This window comes from Labeo rohita, chromosome 10 (genome assembly GCF_022985175.1).
Source record: "Labeo rohita strain BAU-BD-2019 chromosome 10, IGBB_LRoh.1.0, whole genome shotgun sequence".
Taxonomy (NCBI): Eukaryota; Metazoa; Chordata; class Actinopteri; order Cypriniformes; family Cyprinidae; genus Labeo; species Labeo rohita.
In genome coordinates, this window is record NC_066878.1 from 4,743,064 (window position 1) to 4,764,068 (window position 21,005).

The window sequence follows — 21,005 nt, forward strand, 5'->3', positions numbered from 1 at the left end:
TGCTTTAGTGTTGGAGGATAAAATCGTATTAAAATTTGTGCACATGCGTGTATATATTTGCTTCAATTTTGATTAATGGATTAATACGCCAAAATACAAATAATTCTACACATACTGGTACATTAAAGACCACAAATGTGACCCTGGACCACAAAACCAGTCATAAGCGGCACAGGTATATTTGTAGCAATAGCCAACAATATACTGTATGGGTCAAATTGATCAATTTTTCTTTTATGCCAAAAATCATTAGGATATTAAGTAAAGATAATATTCCATGAAGATATTTTGTACATTTCTTACCGTAAGTACATCTAAACCAAATTTCTGATTAGTAATACGCATTGCTAAGACAACTTTAAAGGTGCTTTTCTTAATATTTAGATTAAGTTTCACAAAACTGACCCTTATGACTGGTTTTGTGGCCCAAATATTTTTAAACATCCATTTCATAAAACTGGAAATGTTCTGTTATGACTGTTTAGGTATTCTAGTCACAAAAAAATCTGTTTTATAAACTCTAAAGCGGAGCATAGAGTCGAAATCGCGTTAGAGTTTCAACCCGAACTCTATGGAGTCACATGACCCGCCGGTATCTCCAACCAGGGAGAGATCGAGACACCTCTCCGCTGTGCTGCTGCGCTACTCTCTCCAGTTTATATCGCGTTGGCTCGAGGTTTCAGAGCACATCACCACTGCAGCAACCCCCACCCTCCTCCTCCTCCGCCACCTGCTTCCACATGCACGGCTACAGGAACTCTGCATCCCTGCGCATAGAGCAACCGCTGCAGCATCCCTTCAATAGACTCGCCACTGCCATGTTTTAAAACACCCAGCACTCAAAATTTAACGATCCAGTGGAAACTCCATGACCGACGTCTTCTATTACAAAGTAAACGACCTTAACGCTGCAGTAAGCAGTGATTGTCACCGTAAATCGAACGCTTACGGTCTATATAGTGCGTATAATTACCTAGAAAGCGTTGCAAACACATTTCGGCAAGTCGTGGAATGGTTGCGATAATGTTTTTATCCCACGACAGATGTCGAGATGCTTAACGTGATAAATATGTTGCAGAAACATTGTTTAAAGGTTACTTACAACTTCCCCCGTCCGCCGTTTTAGGGTCAGATACTAAATATACCTTTATTCTCACGATGTATATTCAAAACTTTTTAGAAGTGAAATCTGTCCTGAGGTAAAAGTGGTTACCTCAGAAAACCTGTCTTCCTGTCAAACTCTCGCAAGCTCAGTTTAACGGGGTTTTTTTTTTCAACCATTCAAACACCCATTCCTCCATTCACAAACGATATATAATCAAGGTAAATGTGAGTTCCACTGAACTATGCCGGTTTGTAAGCTTAAAAAAAACGTTCTCTGCGTTCTGACGTCTTATAGAAATGTAAAGATTAAAACATTCCATTTTGGAATTTTCATAGTAAGAACGCATACTGACGTTCTATATTCGAGGTGTGGTTTTTAGGAGTTTTCTTAACTGCAACGTTGTGACATGTACGTTTGCGCTTTAAGAAGGCCTGGCTCTGCCAGTTGTAATTATTGATAAGGACGTCGGCAAAGAAACACTCCATCCCTTCCTTCAAAACAACGGTCCTCCCAGCATCCCATGCAGCAGCGCGCATTACCGAATCTGTGTTAATACGTTTTCTAAGCCGTTTCATAACAAGAATTCAGTTAAAGCCCGCTTTAATCCACCTCGCTCACCAGCCTGTGGCCTCCATGAGCAAAACCAGCAGCCATATCGAACATAACCCGACACAGATGAGGATATAACAGGTGCCAGAACACAAACAGCATACCATTAAAGCTTAAAAATAACGAGTAACAGACGACACGTTAACGCGCTCTGAATATTAATTACACCCACACTGCTGTACATCTATGGGAATTAATCCATGTATGGCTGCGTCGCGTTAACATCTACCCACCAGTCGTATTTACATATGAAAAACGGAATCCATATTGGGAAATAGCGTTTAATAACCCAAGACCGGTTTAGAATGTCGCCAAGGCGAGAATTGTGAATCTAATAGCATATTCCGCTAGGAGAAAAGATGCATTCCCTTATTTGGCGAGTCATTGTTGCAGGCCGGCGTGTTGATACACTGTCATTTGGCAGTGCAAATAAACGCAGCGATCACTGTGCAATAGTACGCTGGGAAAATGAATTATGACGTTATGTGCGCGATATTTTGTTAGCCTAAAGCGAAGCTGGTAGTGATGAATCTGACTGGGATGTCAACAAAAGACAGGGTGACATTCCTCCGGGGAATATTTCTGGCTTTCGTGCATTTGATCAAGAAATCAATTCTCATATGACATCATCTAAATAAAACACGCGTTCAGTAGACTGTATGCAGATGCTTACCAGATTTAAAACTGTCTCCACGATGTCTCTGTTGCTAACCTCCCCGACCTGGATCAAACCGATGAGCACGGCGAATTTCATCTTGATATTCCGGATCGGAACCGAGGGGTTTATCACCCCGGCCGGTAGAACCACGGCGCCCGATCCAGACACCATCATGTCCCCGGTAACGGAGCCCGTTACGACTTGCTGCCCCGAACCCGGCGGTGCTGCTGCTGTCGCTGCTGCTGGTGGTGGCGTGGGGGCTTCTCGGTCCGTGAGCGAGGCGGAACCCGGTGCCAAAACCGGTTTCTCGCTCGACATTTCCGACCCGAATCCCTAAAAGGAGCGGTCGCCTCGGTCTCACCTGCTTTTGTATCACCGAGCACTGAGCAGCAGCATCAAATACAGATGAAAAAGGAAAATTCTCGATCAGGTGTCACAAGGCTGTCCTCCTCCTCCTCCTCCGAGATGTGCACATCCAAACCCGATGCTCGCGGCCGTTCAGAGGGATGCACAGGACGAAATCACGTCTTATGTTTGGCGAAACGGTCCCTCTCTCCTCCCGATGTCAGCCGAAGATCGGTGCGGTGTCGGGCTGTGTTGTCTTTCTCAGGACGCCATATTGACGCCCCCTGTCTGCGGGAGCGCTCACCACGCCTGCGTGCTGCTGCCCGACTGTCAATCAAAAGGTGGTAACCAAGCTGGAGCACGTGTGCGCGTCCCATTAATAGGTGTCCCGGCATTAGGCAAATCAGATTTAGGTAATGTAGAGTATAAAAAAAATCATAGCGGATTAGTTTGGACCGTTAAACAATTGTAAATAATGCCTTTGTCCAATGATGTAATGATAATGTGACGTTCTCTCTGACTCTTTCACATAACTTCAATAAATATATTTCTCATGCTAGGTTTATTTTTGAAATCCAAATTCTATATAGACGCATACATTAAATTATTAGATGCCATGAAACAACTGTAACTGCCCACTGAAAAAAAAAAAAAAAAAAAGAAAGAAAGGAAAAAAATGTCACTGAATGATATATATTTTTTTTTTTACCATATATGTAATACACTACCAGTCAAAAGTTTTTGGACAGTAAGATTTTTAATGTTTTAAAGAAGTCTCTTCTGTGTTTATTTGATTCAAAAAACAACAAAAGCAGTATTTTTACTATTTAAAATAACTGCTTTCTATTTAACTATATTTTAACATGTAATTTATTCCTGTGATCAAAGCTAAATTTTCAGCGTCATTACTCCACTCTTCAGTGTCACATGATCCTTTAGAAATCATTCTATTATGCTGATTTGCTGTTCAAGAAACATTTTTTGTTACTATTAATATAAATATTTAAAACAGCTGAGTACATTTTCAGGATTCTTTGAATAGAAAGATCCAACGATCAGCATTTATCTGAAATAAAAAGCTCTTATAACATTATACACTATACCGCACCAAATGATAGGAATTAATACTTTTATTTAGCAAGGATGCTTTAAATTGATCATAAAGTGATAATAAAGACATTTATAATGTTACAAAAGATTTCTATTTCAGATAAATGTTGTTCTTCTAAACTTTCTGTTCATCAAAGAAACCTGAAACAAATTCTACTCAGCTGTTTTCAACATAAAAATAATAATACATTTTTTTTTTTTTTTGTTTGTTTGTTTTTTTTTAGCAGCAAATCAGAATATTAGAATAATTTTTGAAGGATCATGTGACTGGAGTAATGATGCTAAAAAAATCAGCTTTGAAATCACAGGAATTAATTACATTTTAAAGTATATAATTTATTGTTTTTGCTGTACTTTGGATTAAATTAAAGCAGGCATGGCAAGCAGAAGAGACTTAAAAAAAAAAAAAAAAAAAAACATTAAAAATCTTACTGTCCAAAAAACTTTTGATTGGTAGTGTATATATTGTTAAAAAAGTGAATATATATAATATATATGAAATCATATAAAATTAAAAAATAAATAAATAATATGAATAGATTTTTACAAATCCAGGCATCTGTGCACCTGGACATCTTCAACTAACTGCAATTTTGTAAACATCACATTTGCCTTTATTAAACTGCATTATCAGCGACTGTGGTCTAGGAATCAGCACTGGCCTTAACCCATATAATATGAACACTACACTCAAAACATATGGCTGTCAAATCACAAATACTTACAGTTTTTTTTTCTTCACTGTGCCTGCCATTGAAGAGAACCTTGCTATTGTGTTGTTGTAATTTTAGCACTGCAGCAAAAAGCTGTGAATGGGGACGTGAGCTCTCCTTCACTCAGAAGGACACGAGTCCTGCCTCATTTTGGCAGAACCCTGGATAGCGGTTTAAAGTCAGGCTGAATGAAAGTGAGCTTTTGCTAAGCCCTTTCTTCTCTTTTCTTCTTTCCGTATTTCCCTCTCTGTCTCTTCCTCTCTCGCTCACTCATCTGCTTGCATCCCGTTCTCTCAAAATAGAATGGATCTTTAACAACAAGCTATGCTGACATACAAAATTCTTATATAAGGGACTGCTATAGGAGACAAAGACAGCAAAACTAAAAGATATTCCTTGCTAGAGCTCACACTTTCCATACAGCTTCTCTTTTAGAATTCTGTAACACCTGATTTGCAGATGCATGAAGCGCATTCATGGTTATATAAAGAATTTTAAAATGTTTTAGAGATATGATGTGAACTTTTTCTTGCTGATCTTACAGTAATTTCTGAATTTCCATAAGTCCCTATTCTATCTCTCTTTACCAGCAATCTCAGCTCAAGTAGGATAAAATTGTAAAGAGAGAGGCACAATTCCTTTTTTAGTGGTGGGGAGATGAATATATGGAGTGAGGGAGAGGAGGAGGGGTGGAGAGGGGGATGGGCTCAGCTCAGAGGAGGAGGGGAACAGAAGGGACCGGCAGCTGGATAGTGAGGAAGAGTCTTCAGCCAATACAATGGCTGACAGGAGGCTGAGTCTGCATTCAGAGCTTTACGTCCAGTCACCAGACTGGAAACCTGCTAAACTCGCACACACCGGTGCAGAAGACATAACCAGCATCTGTTTAGGGGGAAAAAAAACAAAAACAAAAAAAAACACAGAGACATGTATATATCAGGGACATGCACACTGAAAGACAGTGCAAGACCGTAAAACTAAATATTATGATTTTTATTCAGACATTTATTTGGAGTAATAAACTTTATTAATTTAAAAACACAGTAGCAAATGATTCCAAACAGGTTTCCTGGACACTCCAGAACATCTGCCATCATTTGCAGGGAGTGTTTAAACCAGAAAAGTCACTCAAAACTAAAATAAAGCACTGTTTACAACCCATTCTGAAGCATTTCTGAAACAAAGGGCATCAGGAATTGATTGGATTGTGAATAGTTGGCATTACATACAGAATGGAGCCAGGTGGTTCAAGAGAAAGGGTTGAAAAGTGAGAGAGATGTGTGACATCAGCTGTAAAGGAAAGTCATTTCAGAGGTGGAGCAAATTAATAATAGATTAGTCATGTGTTGTTTTTTTCGTTTAGCATGCCTACCATAGTTGACATTTACTTTTATTAGGCTATATAGGAAGGAAGGAAACATGATGCATTAAGAGCTGGGGTGTAAACTTTTGAACAGAAAGAAGATGTGTAAATTTGTCTTATTTTGCTTAAATATATATATATTTTTTTTTCATTTAGCACTGCCCTTCAGAAGCTATACTTTTATACTTTTTTTTTTTTCCAGAAGACAAAATAAATAAAACTTACCCTGATCTTCAAATTCAAAAAAGTTTTCACCCCCCAGCTATTAATGCTTTGTGTTTCCTTCTGGAGCATCAGTGCACATTTGAACCTTCTGTAATAGTCACATATGAGTCCCTCAGTTGTCCTCAGCATGAAAAGATGGATCTCAAAATCATACAGTCATTATTGGAAAGGGTTCAAATACACAAAAATGATAAAAAAACCAAAGAATTTGTGGGTCCTGAAGGATTTTTCTGAAGAACAGCGGGACTCATTAACAAGTATCACTTGAGAAAACACACACACACACACACACACACACACACATCTGTGAATCACTGAGGTAACAACACAGTATTAAGAATCAAGTGTACGTAAACTTTTGAATGGGGTCATTTATCAATTCAGCTATTATTTTTTTCTTGTAGACTGTATTTAAATATCTTTTATGTGAAATATTCAGGTCAGTACTAAATAAAAATTAACATGCATTTTGTATGATCCCTCTATCTTGGTAAAATAATTAACTTTTTGCAGATTCTGCAAGGTGTATGAAAACTTTTGACTTCAACTGTATAAAAAAAGTTAAATGTAGGTAAATGGTGAATAACGTTGCCAGTCCCTAAAATTCTGCATTTTGTGTACCACGGACGACAGAAAGCCTGGTTCGGAACAACATGAATGATGACAGAATTTTTTTACTTTTTTTACCTGTTATTTTAAAGCAGACATCGGATACCTAATTTCTACAAGTTGGTATGATTCTTTGGGGTCTTCATAAAATGTCTGCAAATTACTTGTGTAAAACACCACCCTCTTTACCTTACCAAAAACAGCTCTGTTCACGGCGACCGATTCGGTGCATGTCTCTTTAAATGATAATGAGCTACTGCTCACTCCACCCCCTCTTCCATTTGTTGTGTATTTGGTGGCGCATTACCATCAAAAACCAAACTAATCCACTGCGTCCTCAGTGGCTCTGATGTCAGGGGAAAATTAAGACTCTTATGTTCACTTTTACATCCAACTACAAAACACCTGCATTGCTTACGAGACATCGCTACAGCTGCTCGAGTGTGGAGAAAATGGCGGACAGCGGACAGCATACAACTGGCTGAGGGCAGAAATATGTTAATATGGGACAGTCTGTCAGGGGGCGTGGGTGGAGCCTAAGCAGTGACATTATCCTGCTCAGAAAATCAAAATGGCTTGCTCTCTAAGGTTTTTCAGGAGTTAAAAAAGGAGTGAATGCATTTTTATCATCGTAGCGTGGTTGTGTCCACACATTGCTAACACACATTTATATGCATTGCAAACGCTATGTGAAAGTTAATTTTGCAACCGATGTCCTCTTTAAGACTACAGAGCGAGGCAGAACTGCTTTCCTGTTGAGAAAAGTTTGAGACTTGGCCTACGTACAAACACACTGGTTGGCTGATGGAATGTCATAAACGCATAAACACACAGCACTATTCTGCTCCACATCTTCTGTCACAGAAGAGGAAAAGCCCCTTTATGTCCATATCAGGGATGAAAGAACACTTCAGAAAGGAGGGGGGAGCTTTTACGTTTAAAATAGCTGCACCGTTCGTTCACCACTCGCCCACATCTCCCTGTTCCCATAGAGCGCGTGGGTTTGACAGACAGGTCTGTTCTCAGCTGGACTCAGAGCACAACAACAGGGGAAAACACAAGAGCTGCTAAAGTCCAGGACTTACACATTCAAATTTTGACACTTTTTTTGGCAAACACGCTCCCTATTTCAATGTAGAAAATACACTGTAGAAAATAAATTGTGGCATCTATGGGTCAACGAGCTTGGAAGAGGTTCTTTATAGTGTAAAAAGTTTAAAGGGGTCATCGGATGCTAAGTTCACTTTTACATGTTGTTTGAACATTAATGTGTGTTGGCTGTGTATGTACAAATCTACCCTATAATGATAAAAATCCATGCAGTACCCTGTATAGACAGCAATGCAACTAGCATGTTCAAGGCCCAGAAAGGTAGTAAGGACATTGTTAAAATAGTCCAAGTGACATCAGTGGTTCAATGGTTTGGTACATTTTCTGAAGCAAAAGTGAGTGGTGCTAGAACATTGTTACATGATTGCTTACTGGCTCTACAGTCAAAAAAATCCCATCCCCAGTCTCCATGATATTGTTTTCCTTTCATATGGCAATGCAAATGCACTGGTAACATGGTTGTGGTGCAATTTAGTATAATGAATCATCAGGGCATCTTTTGGTACTTGTTTTTAATTTGGTCCAGAGTTCAGTACGGTATATCATGCATATGCCCAGAGATTATAAAACAAAACAATATAGGCATCAAGGGCTTTTAACCAGGCCAAATTTATTTTCAGAAAATTAAGAATCTGTAGAAGCAAACATAAACCTCTAAGCAAATGTAAACAGCATCTCACGAGCAAATTCTTAATGAAGATCCTAATCAAATCTCTTAATGAAGTAATTTTAACATTTAATATGTGCATAATTGTGGGGTGGATAATCATTTTATGTGCGTGTATGTGTCTTATTTATTCGTTTTTTACAAAATGAGTGCCGACATATTACAGTAAGCTTACCTGTTTACCCGTCTATCGCATACGTTTGTTTTGGTATCATGAACAGCTGTTGGTTATCATGGGTCAGCAATGTCCCAGTGGGCATAGAACTAATATGTGTGTGTGTCTGTGTGTGTGTTATACACCACGTGAACAGCAGGGTCCCAGCTGCTGTTGTACGTTTTCATTTCGTATGTGAATAGGAAATGAATTAGCTTGTGCAGACACAGACGTACATCATATATATATGTTTTGTATGCTGCATTACAGCAAGATGGAATCTGCAGGTTCGGTGGAGAGAAGTTCATAAAGTACTTTTAAAATAGAAGCAGCGTTCTTCAATACTAACAGCCTGTCAGCAGCACACTCTTTTAGCTCTGAAAACTGAGAGAAAACAGATGAGAAAATGCACAGTGACCAAGGAAATGTTCTTTTCCTAGAGGAGAAAGAGAGATTGAGAGATGCAGGCAGACAGGGGCGGAGAAAAAGAAGGGGGAAAAGGGACAAATGACAACGCAAGAAAGAGTTGAGGGAGGAAGAGGACGGAGCGCTGTCACTTTGCCGTTTCACCCTGTCCATATTTGCGAGATGCGCAACACTGGCAGGAGAAATGAACAGGCATGTTAGATTAAAGTGACGTCTACCACACACACACAGATTTGTTTCACTTAATTTCTGAGGACTTCTATTGACTTCTATTGTCAACATGAAAACTAGTTCACCTATCATCTATCTATCGATCCATAATTTTTTGAAATTATATATTATATTATATTATATTATATTATATTTAGGGCTGTCAGTTTAACTTATTTAGTTATGAAAAAATAATGCAGTTACTTGCCCCCGGCCCCAGACCTGTACGTTAACATTATATTTCATATAGTTGATTGCTGACAAATATAATGCAGGGCAACAACTCCATAAATTCAGTTATGTACTACAATTCAAGATATTGGTTCAAAACATGCACCTGTTTTGTCTTTTATACATGTTGTTTGAACATTAATGTGTGTTGGCAGTGTATGTACACATCTACCCTATAATGATAAAAATCCATGCAGTGGTTTTTAATTAATCTGTAAAAATAATATCCACTTTTATATACATCATATATCACAAAGGCAGCAAGAGCAATATGACACGAGTGCTGATTTTGTCTCGATCTATCACAAGCTTAAATGTGATTTTATACAACAGTTCAGTAAATAAGAAGTTGATATTGCATTATTTTTAACACAATATTATGTTTTTGCTCAGTTTTATAAAAGGACATATTACCTTTGAAGCCATAGCAGAATTGTTGCGTGTTCTAGAGCAACACAGCTGTGTTTAGTTTCTGAATGAATCCGTGTTTTGAACAAATCATCTGAACCAATGATTCATTCATAAAGAGAGTCAATTACTTATTTCCTGATTGAATCAGCCGTTTGAACGAATCGAATGAATGACTCATATAAACATCTACCACCAGCTGCTGGCAGATTGAGTTTCTTATTTAAAGTATCATTTCATAAAAAAATAAAAAATAATAATAATAATTAAAAAAAAAAAAAAAAAAAGATTCTGTCATCATTTACTCACACTCATGTCATTTCAAACCTTTCTTTTGTGGAACATAAAAGAAGATATTTTGAAGACTGTTAGTAACAAAGCAGTTTTGGTTACCAATGACTTTGGGTGACCAATGATGTTCCTCAAATTTGTAATATCTACGTGATACGTTCTCAACTGACACAGAAATAGCTTAAAATAATCTTTTGTGGGTATTTTCAGTCAAATATATTTTGTGATTAATTAGATTAATTAATTGAAATATCATGTAATTAACTAGATGAAAATTTTAATCGACTGACAGCCATAATATAATTTTTTAAACAGAACAGCATTTATGCAAAATAGAAATCTTTTATAGCCATATATATCTTTGCTATCACTTTATCAATTTAACACATTCTTGCTAAATAAAAGTATTAATTTATTTTTAAAAAGAATAACAATTCACTGACCACAAATGTTTAAATGGTAGTTTATATTGTTACAAAAGATTTCTACTTTAAATAAATCCTGTTTTTATGTTTGTTTGTTTTTTTAATTAAAGAATCCTGACAAGAAAGTATCAACAAAATAGTAAGCAGCATGTTAATAAATAATAATAATAAATCAGCATTAGAATGATTTCTGAAGGATCATGTAACACTGAAGACTGGAGTAATGATGATGAAAATTCAGCTTTGCATCACAGAAACAAATTATATTTTAAAGTATATTAAAATAGAAAACTGTTATTTTACATTGAAATAATACTTCATAATATTACCTTTTTCTGTATTCTTAACCAAATAAATGAAACTTTAAAAAAAAACATTAAAAATCTTACTGGTCCCAAACATTTGAACTGCAGTGTATATATGCCTTATAATTAACATTTTTATTAAAATTAAGATTTATTAAGACATTATTTGATCCAATTATAAATCAGTTTTTAAACACCTCAAACCTCACTGTTTACATCAATCTGATCCTCATTATTATGCACAAGCCTCATATAGATACTTTGTTTGTCACACTTCTTTGTCACACATGCACACAAACACACACACAGAGACACACACACACACATACACAGATGCACAGACTTTTGTTTCAACACAAAAGACTTGTTAGCAAACCAACATTGTCACTTTCGTAACAAAAGTGCTAAACAAAGGTCTTATCTGCTTTCTGTTGTGTAATTTTCTGCAGGAATTCTTTCATTCCCATTGGTTTTACTCTCTAGTGCTGTGATGGAGGACTTAAAGGGATAGTTCACTCAAAAATTAAAATTATGTCATTGATTACTCGCCCTCATGTCGTTCCAAACCCATAAAATTTTCATCTTCTGAACACAAATTAAGATATTTTCCGAGAGCTTTCTGACCCTGGATAGACAGCAACGCAACTGACACGTTCAAGGCCCAGAAAGGTAGTAAGGGGATCATTAAAATAGTCCATGTGACATCAATGGTTCAACTGTAATGTTATAAAGCTATGAGAATACTTTTTATGTGCAAAGAAAACAAAAATACTGACAAATTTCTTCTCTTCCATGTCAGTCTTCACGTATTTGTGACAGTAATGACTATACTGCAGGTAAAAACTATTTATATCCTTATAAAGAAGTGTCAAAATACAGGGAATAGTCTAGAAATGCCCTGGTTTTAGAATAACATGAGTAGATTAATTCAAATGTATTTTGGTAAATGTCAGTAATTAGAAATGGTTGTAAATGGTACAAAAATTCAATTGTTACACCACGGTAATTTTTCAATGATAGATGCATATGGGACACATTCAGCACCCTTTGGATCCCATCACTGTATGTCTCAGTAATTTTTTATGAGGAACATAACAAGCACATCTTCTCTGAGCAGTCATGACAGCTGCATATATCCTCACACAGAGACTATAAACCCTGTGAATGTGACATACATCCACACAGAATGTATATGAACCCCGTAAAGTGAAGTACCTGCTATCAGAGAAACTCACAGATGAGGCTCGACAGGCAGTGTAAAAGGTTCTGCTGATGAGAGGTCTAAGTAATTGGTCACATCCTGGAGTGGATGTGATTCACAGGATGTGCGCGTGTGCCCGAGCGAAAGGCAGTCATCAGAAGAACCAGGCATAAGATGAAAAATACTTGTGATGTACTTAAAACAGATGAACCCTTTCTAAAACCACACAGTGATTTCAAAGAAAGCTTGTTCTATTACTCCAAAACTGAAAGCTTTGTATGACACACATTTGGAATACGAGATTCAATCTCCACTGTCCAGGAATAACAGGATTTTTATATGTAGCAAAGCTTTTAAAACGATTTTGAAACAAGTCTCCCATAACTGCACGTGTCAGCTCTAAAGCTTGTATTACAATCAGCAAATAGCTTTACATTTCCTAGAAAATGATTTAATATGCTACTTGCGTCATTGACAGCATACAGCCACAGCGCGAGAGACAGCGTGACTGTTTTATGGGAGAGAGAGAAAAGTGTGTTCACACATACGCACACAAGCTGAATGTGTGTGTCGTCTGCTAAAGAGAAGCCATCAGATGGGAAAAAAATGGAGATAGGACAATGAGTCAGAGGGGCAGCAGATGAGATGAATCCTGAACTCCACACCACATCAAAACCAAGTACTGTCCAGTCATGTCCACATCAAAACCAAGTACTGTCCAGTCATGACCACGAACCGTGATAGGATGTTTTTCTGGTTTCTTGGTTGTTACAACTCGCAGATTGTGCCGCCCACAACTTAATCTCATTGATCTACAATTCTACTGAGGTTCATTTTCAACTACATGATTTTCAGCAACACAAGGATTATAGAAAAGATGAGTTTTAATTTATGGCAGTGTGCAGTAACACAATGTACAGTAAGTGATGCAACTAAATGCTGCACTACTACAGAAACTTGAGGGCTTAAAATCAAAGTTTGCAATGTTGTGGTTCACCTCATAGCCGGTTTGGTTCAAGGCTTATAATGCTTTAATGAAATCTTTTTAAAAATCCCTATGGGAAAAATAAACGGGAATAACAGTTCCAAAACCAAGGCCGCTAAAAAAGCGGAAAGGCACTGTTGCGCTCTATTGCTTCCCTTAAGAAAAAACAATACAGATTGAACTGATTTTTTCAGACCTGCCTTAGTATTATATTTAAGCGACAGTCCAATCCAAACTGAAAATTTTGGAATCATTTACTCACCCTCACGTTGTTCCAGACCTGTATGACTTCTGTATTGAGCACAAAAGAAGATATTTGGAAGACTGTTGGCAACCAAAACGTTCAATTTCCCATTGACTTCTATTGAATGGACAAAAAATACACTGGAAGTCAATAGGGGTGGGCGATATACCAGTAGGCACAACTGACCCTTCGCAAAGGGCTTGACTGACAGGTGATCTGACCAATCACAACACCGAATCTGCCATTATGTCCAACAAACAGTAGAATAGATTAACTTCGGTGGACTTAAACTTGAACAATTGTTTGTATTGAAAACTTTCCACGGCTGAAATACGTTTTGATATCCATTTATGTTTATTTCGTGTTTTAAGTAAATAAAAAAAGACAATTGGTTTGCGTGTCTATGATCTAATAAGGCAATACAGTGATCTGTGAGGACACATTAAAAAGCCACAAAACGGTATTTATTGTTTGAATTTCTTGAAAAATGACAGCTTTTTAAAGCTGAGATATTGTTTCATATCAGAAGTAACCTGCTCTGTCTTGTCTGTTGGCGTGTTGTCAGTTTACTCTTTGTTCTGCAGTGTATTTTTCACTGAGTGAGAACATGATTTGTAGTGTGAGAGCAGCATTGTTTGTTGGACACAGCAACAGTAACTGAGGAGGGCGGGTTTTTGCGAAGGGTCAAAAATAGCTTGATTGAAAGGCGATCTGACCAATCATAACGCTGAATTTACCATTCTGTCCAACAAACAAATCAGACAGGAGAGTAGATTAACTTCGGTGGACTTAAACTTGAATCATTTTGTGTATCGATGTCTTTCCGCGGTTGAAATAAAACCGGTTCTGATGTTCATTCATGTTTTTTTCGTGCCTTAAGTAAAGACGTTTGTTTCACGTGTAAGAAATTAAACAATAAATACCGTTTTGTGGCTCTTTAATGTGTCGTGACAGATCACTGTATTGCCTCGGTTGAAGCAGCACACGTGAACCGATTGTCTTTTCATAGTTACTTAAAGCACGAAATAAACATGAATGAACATCAGAACATATTTTATTTCACAACATTTTTTAAGCTTAAGTCCACCAATGTTGATCTATTCTTCTGTCTGTCTGTTTGTTTGTTGGGCAAGACGGTGGACTCGGCTTATGATTGATCAGACTGCCTGTCAATCAAGCTCTTTGTGAATGGTTAATTAACCAGTAGAAATTTGTCAGCTGGTTCATATTTTTGACCACTGTCTCTATTGCGGTTACACGCTCACATGTGTTTTTAAAAACAAAAATGCAATGGGCAGCAAAAGAGAAATAATTCAGTTAAACGTGTGAGCTGTCTGAAGCCCCAAGTATACTTCACTTTTTACGTGTATGCGAGGGTCAGCATACAGTGTGTGTGATGCAGATTTATTCATCATAATACTATGTGCATACTGTACGCGCAACACCCCATTTATGTAACCACGCGTACTTTGGTCGCACATGTGCATTGAATTTGTTTTGCAGTAATCAGTTGTTCCACAAGGTGGTAGGACTGTCCTGGTCCGTTGTTTCACAGTAGAAAGTGAAACTGAAGAGACAGAACAACAACAACAAACTAGTGGAGACTACAACAACAACAGAGATATGACATAGCCCACCTTTTCTTTAAAAAGTAAAAAAAATGTGATATTGACACTGGTGAATTATGAGGAATTATGAAATTTCGATGGTAACAAAAATGTTGATAAAGACCTTATTTATAGCAAAAATAACTACTTTGTGATACATACACTACCAGTCAACAAGTTTTTGGACAGTAAGATTTTTAATTCACTGTCTCTTCTGCTCACCAAGCCTGCATTTAGTTGATCCAAAGTACAGCAAAAATAGTAATATTTTGAAAAATGTTTATTATTTAAAATAACTGTTTTCTATTTGATTATATTTAAAACTGTAATTTATTCCTGTGATTTCAAAGCTGAATTTTTAGCATCATTACTCCAGTCACATGATCATTCTAATATTCTGATTTGCTGCTCAAAAACATTTATTATTATTATTTATGTCGAAAACCGCCAAGTAGAATTCTTTCAGGTTTCTTTGATGGACAGAAAGTTCAGAAGAACAGCGTTTATCTGAAACAGAAATCTTTTGTAACATTACAAATGTCTTTATCATCACTTTTGATCAAAGGCATTCTTGCTAAATAAAAGTATTAGTATATTGTTACCGTGAAATAAAATTACTCATATAGTGATATAAGATTTTGGTCATATCACCCACGCTTATAGTTCCAAGAAGAAAGATATTCATACAGGTTTGAAATGACATGAGGGTGAGTAAATGATGACAGAATTTGTATTTTTAGATGGACTATCTCTAAAACAAACAACAGAAAAACAAAGCATATCCTGAAAACTATATAAAACAATAAATCATAGTACATAGGGACACCTAAACAACAAGAGAGGTTGTGCGGTTCAAAATGGAAGGAGAAAATGATAACAATAGACTGATAAAGAAAAAAAATGATTCTGTGCTTTTTATCCAACTGGTGAGAGGGGAAAATGGATGTTGAGCTCCCCTACAATTCTGTCATCCAGATAGCCTGTGCATTGTTTGGGAAATGGAAGGAGAAACAAAAGAAAAGAAGAAAATACGACAGAGGAGAGTGCTAGAGGGGCCAGGAGATTGTGAGGAAGTCAGTGACATGAACAAAATGGTAGCCAAGGCAACTGTATTTCTCTCTTTTTTGTCTGTCTGTCTCTCTGGGTCTGTACGTAAATTTATTTTTCTTCTATGGACGTGTCTTTGATTCTCTCTTTCTGCATGTACATAGACATTACAGTCATATCCAGCCACCAAATTGACACTCTCTGTCAACTCTAAAAGCACGAGAGGCTGGAAATGAACAGGAGAGAAGGGGAAAGTGAGGTCAGGCTCTATAAGGCAGTTTTCTATAAGGCAGTTTTCTTTGCAAAAGCGTATGACAGAAAGGTGGACCGTAATTAGCTAAAGGTTGTTGCTAATTGGTGGCACTGCTAAATTCAGTGTTCCCAAGAGAATAATGTCTTATCAACCCAACAGACTCAAGCTATAGGTGTGTTTATGAGATGTTTTGCTTTGTTGAAAGCCCAGACCAGACCTTATCCTGAACAAAGTGCAAAAACACCCATAGTCTCTCTTTCTCTCTCACAGACACATACTCAGACACAAACATCAATAATTCATCTATTTGATCTTTTATTTATTAATGACCTTATTGCTGTGCTCGGATTTGTCAGAGCTATAGAAAAGGTGTTTTTTTTTCTTCTTTTCTTTTTTTTTTTTGGCCGATCACCTTTGGAATTCAATCTGCAAGTCTCCTTTGAGACTGTCTGTGCATCCGCACTCAATCTTTGGAATAAAGTGAAAGATTTATTCAGACTAAAACAAGCCTAGACAGCATGAAAGTGTCAGAAAATTATGATATGGTCACCATGGCTGTTTTTAGATGCACAAAACCGCTGTGTCATGCCTGCAGAGGAGTAATCGATTAATATGGGTTTTCCAATGGCCGATGCTAATGCAGACATCTAGAGAGCAGGGTGGGGTCATAATTGATGTGATATTATACAAATTAATAACGACAAGTGAGACTTGCACAAATATGCTCTAATTCAATGGACATTCTATAATGTATTTAATAAAAATTCACTCGCAACATTAGAAAACTCCGTTCTTTGTTTCTTATGCTCACCAAGGCTACATTTAGCAAAATTTTGAAACATTTTTACAATTTAAAATAACTTTCTGGTATATTTTAAAATGTTTTCAGCATTATTATTCTTCAGTGTCACATGATCCTTTAGAAATCATTCTAATATGCTGATTTCATATTATCAGTGTTGAAAGCAGTTTAGTGCTGTTTAATATTTTTGTGGAGGCTTTTTTTCAGGATTCTTTGAGTAAAAAGTCAAAGGAACAGCATTTATTTGAAACAGAAATGTTTTGTAAAGTATTTAAGTATTACTGTCACTTTTGACCAATTAATGCATTCGTGTTGAATAAAATGCTAATATCTTTCAAAAACAAAAACAAAAACAAAAAGGGAGAAATATATTACTTACCCCAAACCTTTTAAGTCCGGTAGACAAATAGACTCTGAAGTAGACACATACACACAAACACCGTTCCAGTTCTGAAACACAACACAGTCTAATGAAATTAAAGAGCAGAACTAATTCTTGTATACAGTAAATAAACAAAACCAATCTGAGATAACCCTTCAGAAGGTAGAAGCAGAAAGGATAGCTCATAGTCGACAATATGTTTATGAAATCTGACCTTCTTTGGAATAAAGACATGCCACTGCTTTTTGCTCCCTAACGATGATGTATGGCCCGCAGCTAGTGTCCTCTGCCTTCCATACTTCGGCGTATAAATACGTGTTATTCAAATGGCGTGGATCAATAGCTCCCTTGAGACACTCTGGGGTTCAGCAGACCCAGGAGAAAACACGATCACTGTTAATTACTAGCCATGTTGTTTAGAAGCAAATGAACAGTTCTATGACCTCTACATTACTATCCAAGTTTGTTGTTTGTCTACGCTAAACGCACCTGTACTCCTCAGGCGACGTCAAGCATCCCACGCTACTGAGATGAATCCATACTGCCATCTGGTGGTAAGAGGTGAAATTATATTCTTTTCCAGTACAATTTAATATATCCACCTTATTTTTCAAAGCCTGTGAATGTTCAAGACTTCTGGTTCATTAGTCGCTTTAGGGAAATAGCAAGTAAAACCGTTTGCATTACAAACCAGTATGTTAATACATTATTATATGGTAAGACACACCGGTTTGCAATATGAAGCACATATCAATCAAGTCGTGACGTAAAAGTCACATAACACGTTAACACATTTCTGTCAATTATGACAAAAAAGAAGAAAGAGCTGAAACGATAAAATTAAGATATAATTTTATAAACTCAATGTCTAATGTTTTTAAGTTTGACATAAGGTCGCTCCACACTATGCTCGTTGGAAGCAGTGACGTCAAATGACCCTTCCCGCTGAGGTCGGGGTAGATCGATCTGCCCCGCGTTCATAGGTCGGATATCCGACTTTAAGTGGTGTTCCAGACCTTATTCCAAGTAGGAGATGGGAAAAATCTAAATTTCGAGTTGTCTGGAATGCAGCATTACATCACGATTTGGTCAGTTACCCGGATGCGCGGCTATATTGGCGATACTCGGATGTAAACAACAGCATGGATTGCACGGTTAAAGGAGAAGTCCACTTCCAGAACAACTATTTACAGATAATGTACTCACCCCCTGGTCATCCAAGATGTTTATGCCTTTCTTTCTTCAGTCGTGAAGAAATTATGTTTTTTCAGGAAAACATTTCAGGATTTTTCTCGCTATAATGGTCGGTTATTTTCATAAAAATAATACAATTTATATACTTTTTAATCTTAAACGCTTGTTTGAAGTGTGGAAGCTGCTAAATCATATAGAGAAGGACTTAGTAAGCAGAAAAGAGTGCAATGTTTTGACAAACTAAAGTTAATAGGCGGTAAAGATACGTACAGTGAGTATTAATTAAGATATTAGCCTAATATTTCACCTACCTGACCGGAAATGATAAGAACAAATGCAAATGTTGTCAAGATTCTTGTCTTGGAAATCCTGGTTCAGTTTGGTCAACCACAAACACCTTTTGTTCCTCAGACAGTTTTTTGCACTCTTCTCCTTGATTTGTTTTAACTTTTGGCAGTCTAGAGTACTCCAAATGTTTTTTCCTGGTCCAACCAATTAGTACAGCTTTCAAAATATGACAATAATTTGAACATTTTCAGCAGAAATAATCAGCAAAATATGCGAGTTTTGTTCGGTTCAGTGGTATTTTTTACGTTCAGTGTCACCAATATGGCCGATTGATGATGCATCGTAAAAACACTCCATACATCCCACACACAATACATACTGAAAACAGTGAAACAGTTTTGTATTGAGTTTTTATTTTCCACATTTCCAAAAGACTGGAACTTGAATCACCCTGTTTACTGTTCAAAAACTATTTGGAGCTACGACATATCGCCTTCCTCCGGCCACTGCGCTCAAGTCAAACCCAAGTACACTGTTCCCAGCACTGAACAAGCCAGCTGATTAAGCCAGCTTGCAATGATATTCAAGCAAAATATTGATATGAGGAAAAAAAACTGAGCGTAAAAGCAGATAAACCTGCCAATAAGCCTCATTTATGTACAAAATATACAATCTGAATTGTATCTACACATTTACACACAAACACACACAAATGTACAGCTTTGTAAATAGAATAGACATGCTTCTCAGAAGCAGTGAAATGAATTCATGTCGTAGACATTGTAGAGTGACAGCAACATATAACAATGACAATAATAATGATAATGCATATTTGCAACAGTCAATTGCATTTTCTATATTATTTACAATATTGTTTGATTTTTAATCTTAGCTAATTCATTTTGCATTGCTAGAAGAGCACAATACTGTACTGTTTATTATGATAATACATTATTGCTTACCTGGGACAAAGAAATCAAGGAATATTGTAATGACAAACAGAACATTTCTTAAAACAGAATTTTAAAATAACACGGGCTTGTAAATACTTCACATCAATACGTCACCAGGGTACAACCTTAATTTAAAAATACAGTAACTGTAACACTAGCTTCATTCAAATGAGGATAAAACACCTTAATATAGATTTTAAATAATGTTTAGACAATAACGTACCTATATTTGGTTTGACAATGCAGTACTTTAGCTTGAAGTGCTTGGTAAAACGAAACCAGACCTGCTGTTTTTTGATTAGCGTGAGGTGGCTTGTCATTCACATCTGTTTGTTGTAAGCAAAGCTCTAGAGGTGCTAGTTAAAGCTGTCTGCTGCGGTAAAGACTGGACAACAGGAAGCAGCGTTATGACTTTTCTTTACAGGCATGGCTTCATAGCTACAATTGAGTCTGTCTCTGTCACTTTCTCTGTCCAACTTTTCTCATCTCTCATCATATCCCCAAAACACACAACAAAAGCCATTTCAAAAGTGGCAGTTTTAAACAGCTGCATAAAATGATATGAAATAAACTGACTAAATCAAATGCCCTATAAGGGGTAAAACACTCTAAAATGAATCGCAATGATCCACGGTCTATTAAACCAACAGGACATGGCAGTTTGTTGGCGTTTTGGGGCTACAAACACTGAAAACGTTCCGTTTGTTCTTTTCCTCTTTCTTGAATCCCTCCTTTTCCTCGCCAAAGTTTGTCTTCTGTGACCATCTGCGCTGACGCTGAACTACATCCCAGTTCCCTAATGCCTGACTCCATGTAGCCACGTTCAGATTTTGGTCTCTGGGCCCTCGGGGTCCAGAGACTGGAAGGAGTTGCGGATGCGGGCGGCCTCGTTAGCACAGAGATGGCCGAAAGCTTTGTTGTACCACTCTGGAGACTTTCCTCTGGAACAGCAAGCAAATACACAGCATTTAGTGAAGCATTAAGAGTTTTGTAATGTTTTGTACAGCTGAGGTCAAAAGTTTACATACACCTTGCAGAATCTGCAAAATGTAATTTATTTTAAAAAAATAAGAACGATCATATTG

General features: G+C 37.0%; 2 protein-coding genes and 1 long non-coding RNA gene across 16 annotated transcripts in view; all 3 read right to left on the reverse strand.

Moving 5' to 3' along the window:
* Window positions 1–3,240, reverse strand: part of nbeaa (neurobeachin a) — a 162,573-nt gene extending 159,333 nt beyond the window's left edge. For 4 of the 8 annotated variants that reach the window (XM_051120764.1, XM_051120766.1, XM_051120762.1 and 1 more), the window contains exon 1: window positions 2,388–3,238. In XM_051120764.1, coding sequence (XP_050976721.1) covers window positions 2,388–2,690 — 303 coding nt within the window. In that variant the 5' untranslated portion in view covers window positions 2,691–3,238. Of the gene's footprint in view, window positions 1–2,387 lie in introns of all 8 variants that reach the window. The other 4 variants (XM_051120760.1, XM_051120765.1, XM_051120763.1 and 1 more) reach the window with 2 other exon arrangements.
* Window positions 3,241–4,281: 1,041 nt separating this feature from the next.
* LOC127172314 (uncharacterized) lies at window positions 4,282–18,015 on the reverse strand. 2 transcript variants are annotated; one of them, XR_007828619.1, is made up of 4 exons: window positions 17,975–18,015; window positions 17,700–17,843; window positions 17,483–17,553; window positions 4,282–5,422 (listed from the first exon to the last, which is right to left on the reverse strand). It is a non-coding gene; the product is annotated as an uncharacterized LOC127172314 (long non-coding RNA). The 2 variants fall into 2 exon arrangements; XR_007828618.1 differs by lacking the exon at window positions 17,975–18,015 and having other exon boundaries at window positions 17,700–17,928.
* A 2,317-nt stretch (window positions 18,016–20,332) lies between these two features.
* Window positions 20,333–21,005, reverse strand: part of stard13a (StAR-related lipid transfer (START) domain containing 13a) — a 39,921-nt gene continuing 39,248 nt past the window's right edge. For all 6 annotated transcript variants that reach the window (XM_051121313.1, XM_051121312.1, XM_051121316.1 and 3 more), the window contains exon 14: window positions 20,333–20,861. In XM_051121313.1, the coding sequence (XP_050977270.1) occupies window positions 20,744–20,861 (118 nt within the window). In that variant the 3' untranslated portion in view covers window positions 20,333–20,743. The remainder of the gene's footprint in view (window positions 20,862–21,005) is intronic.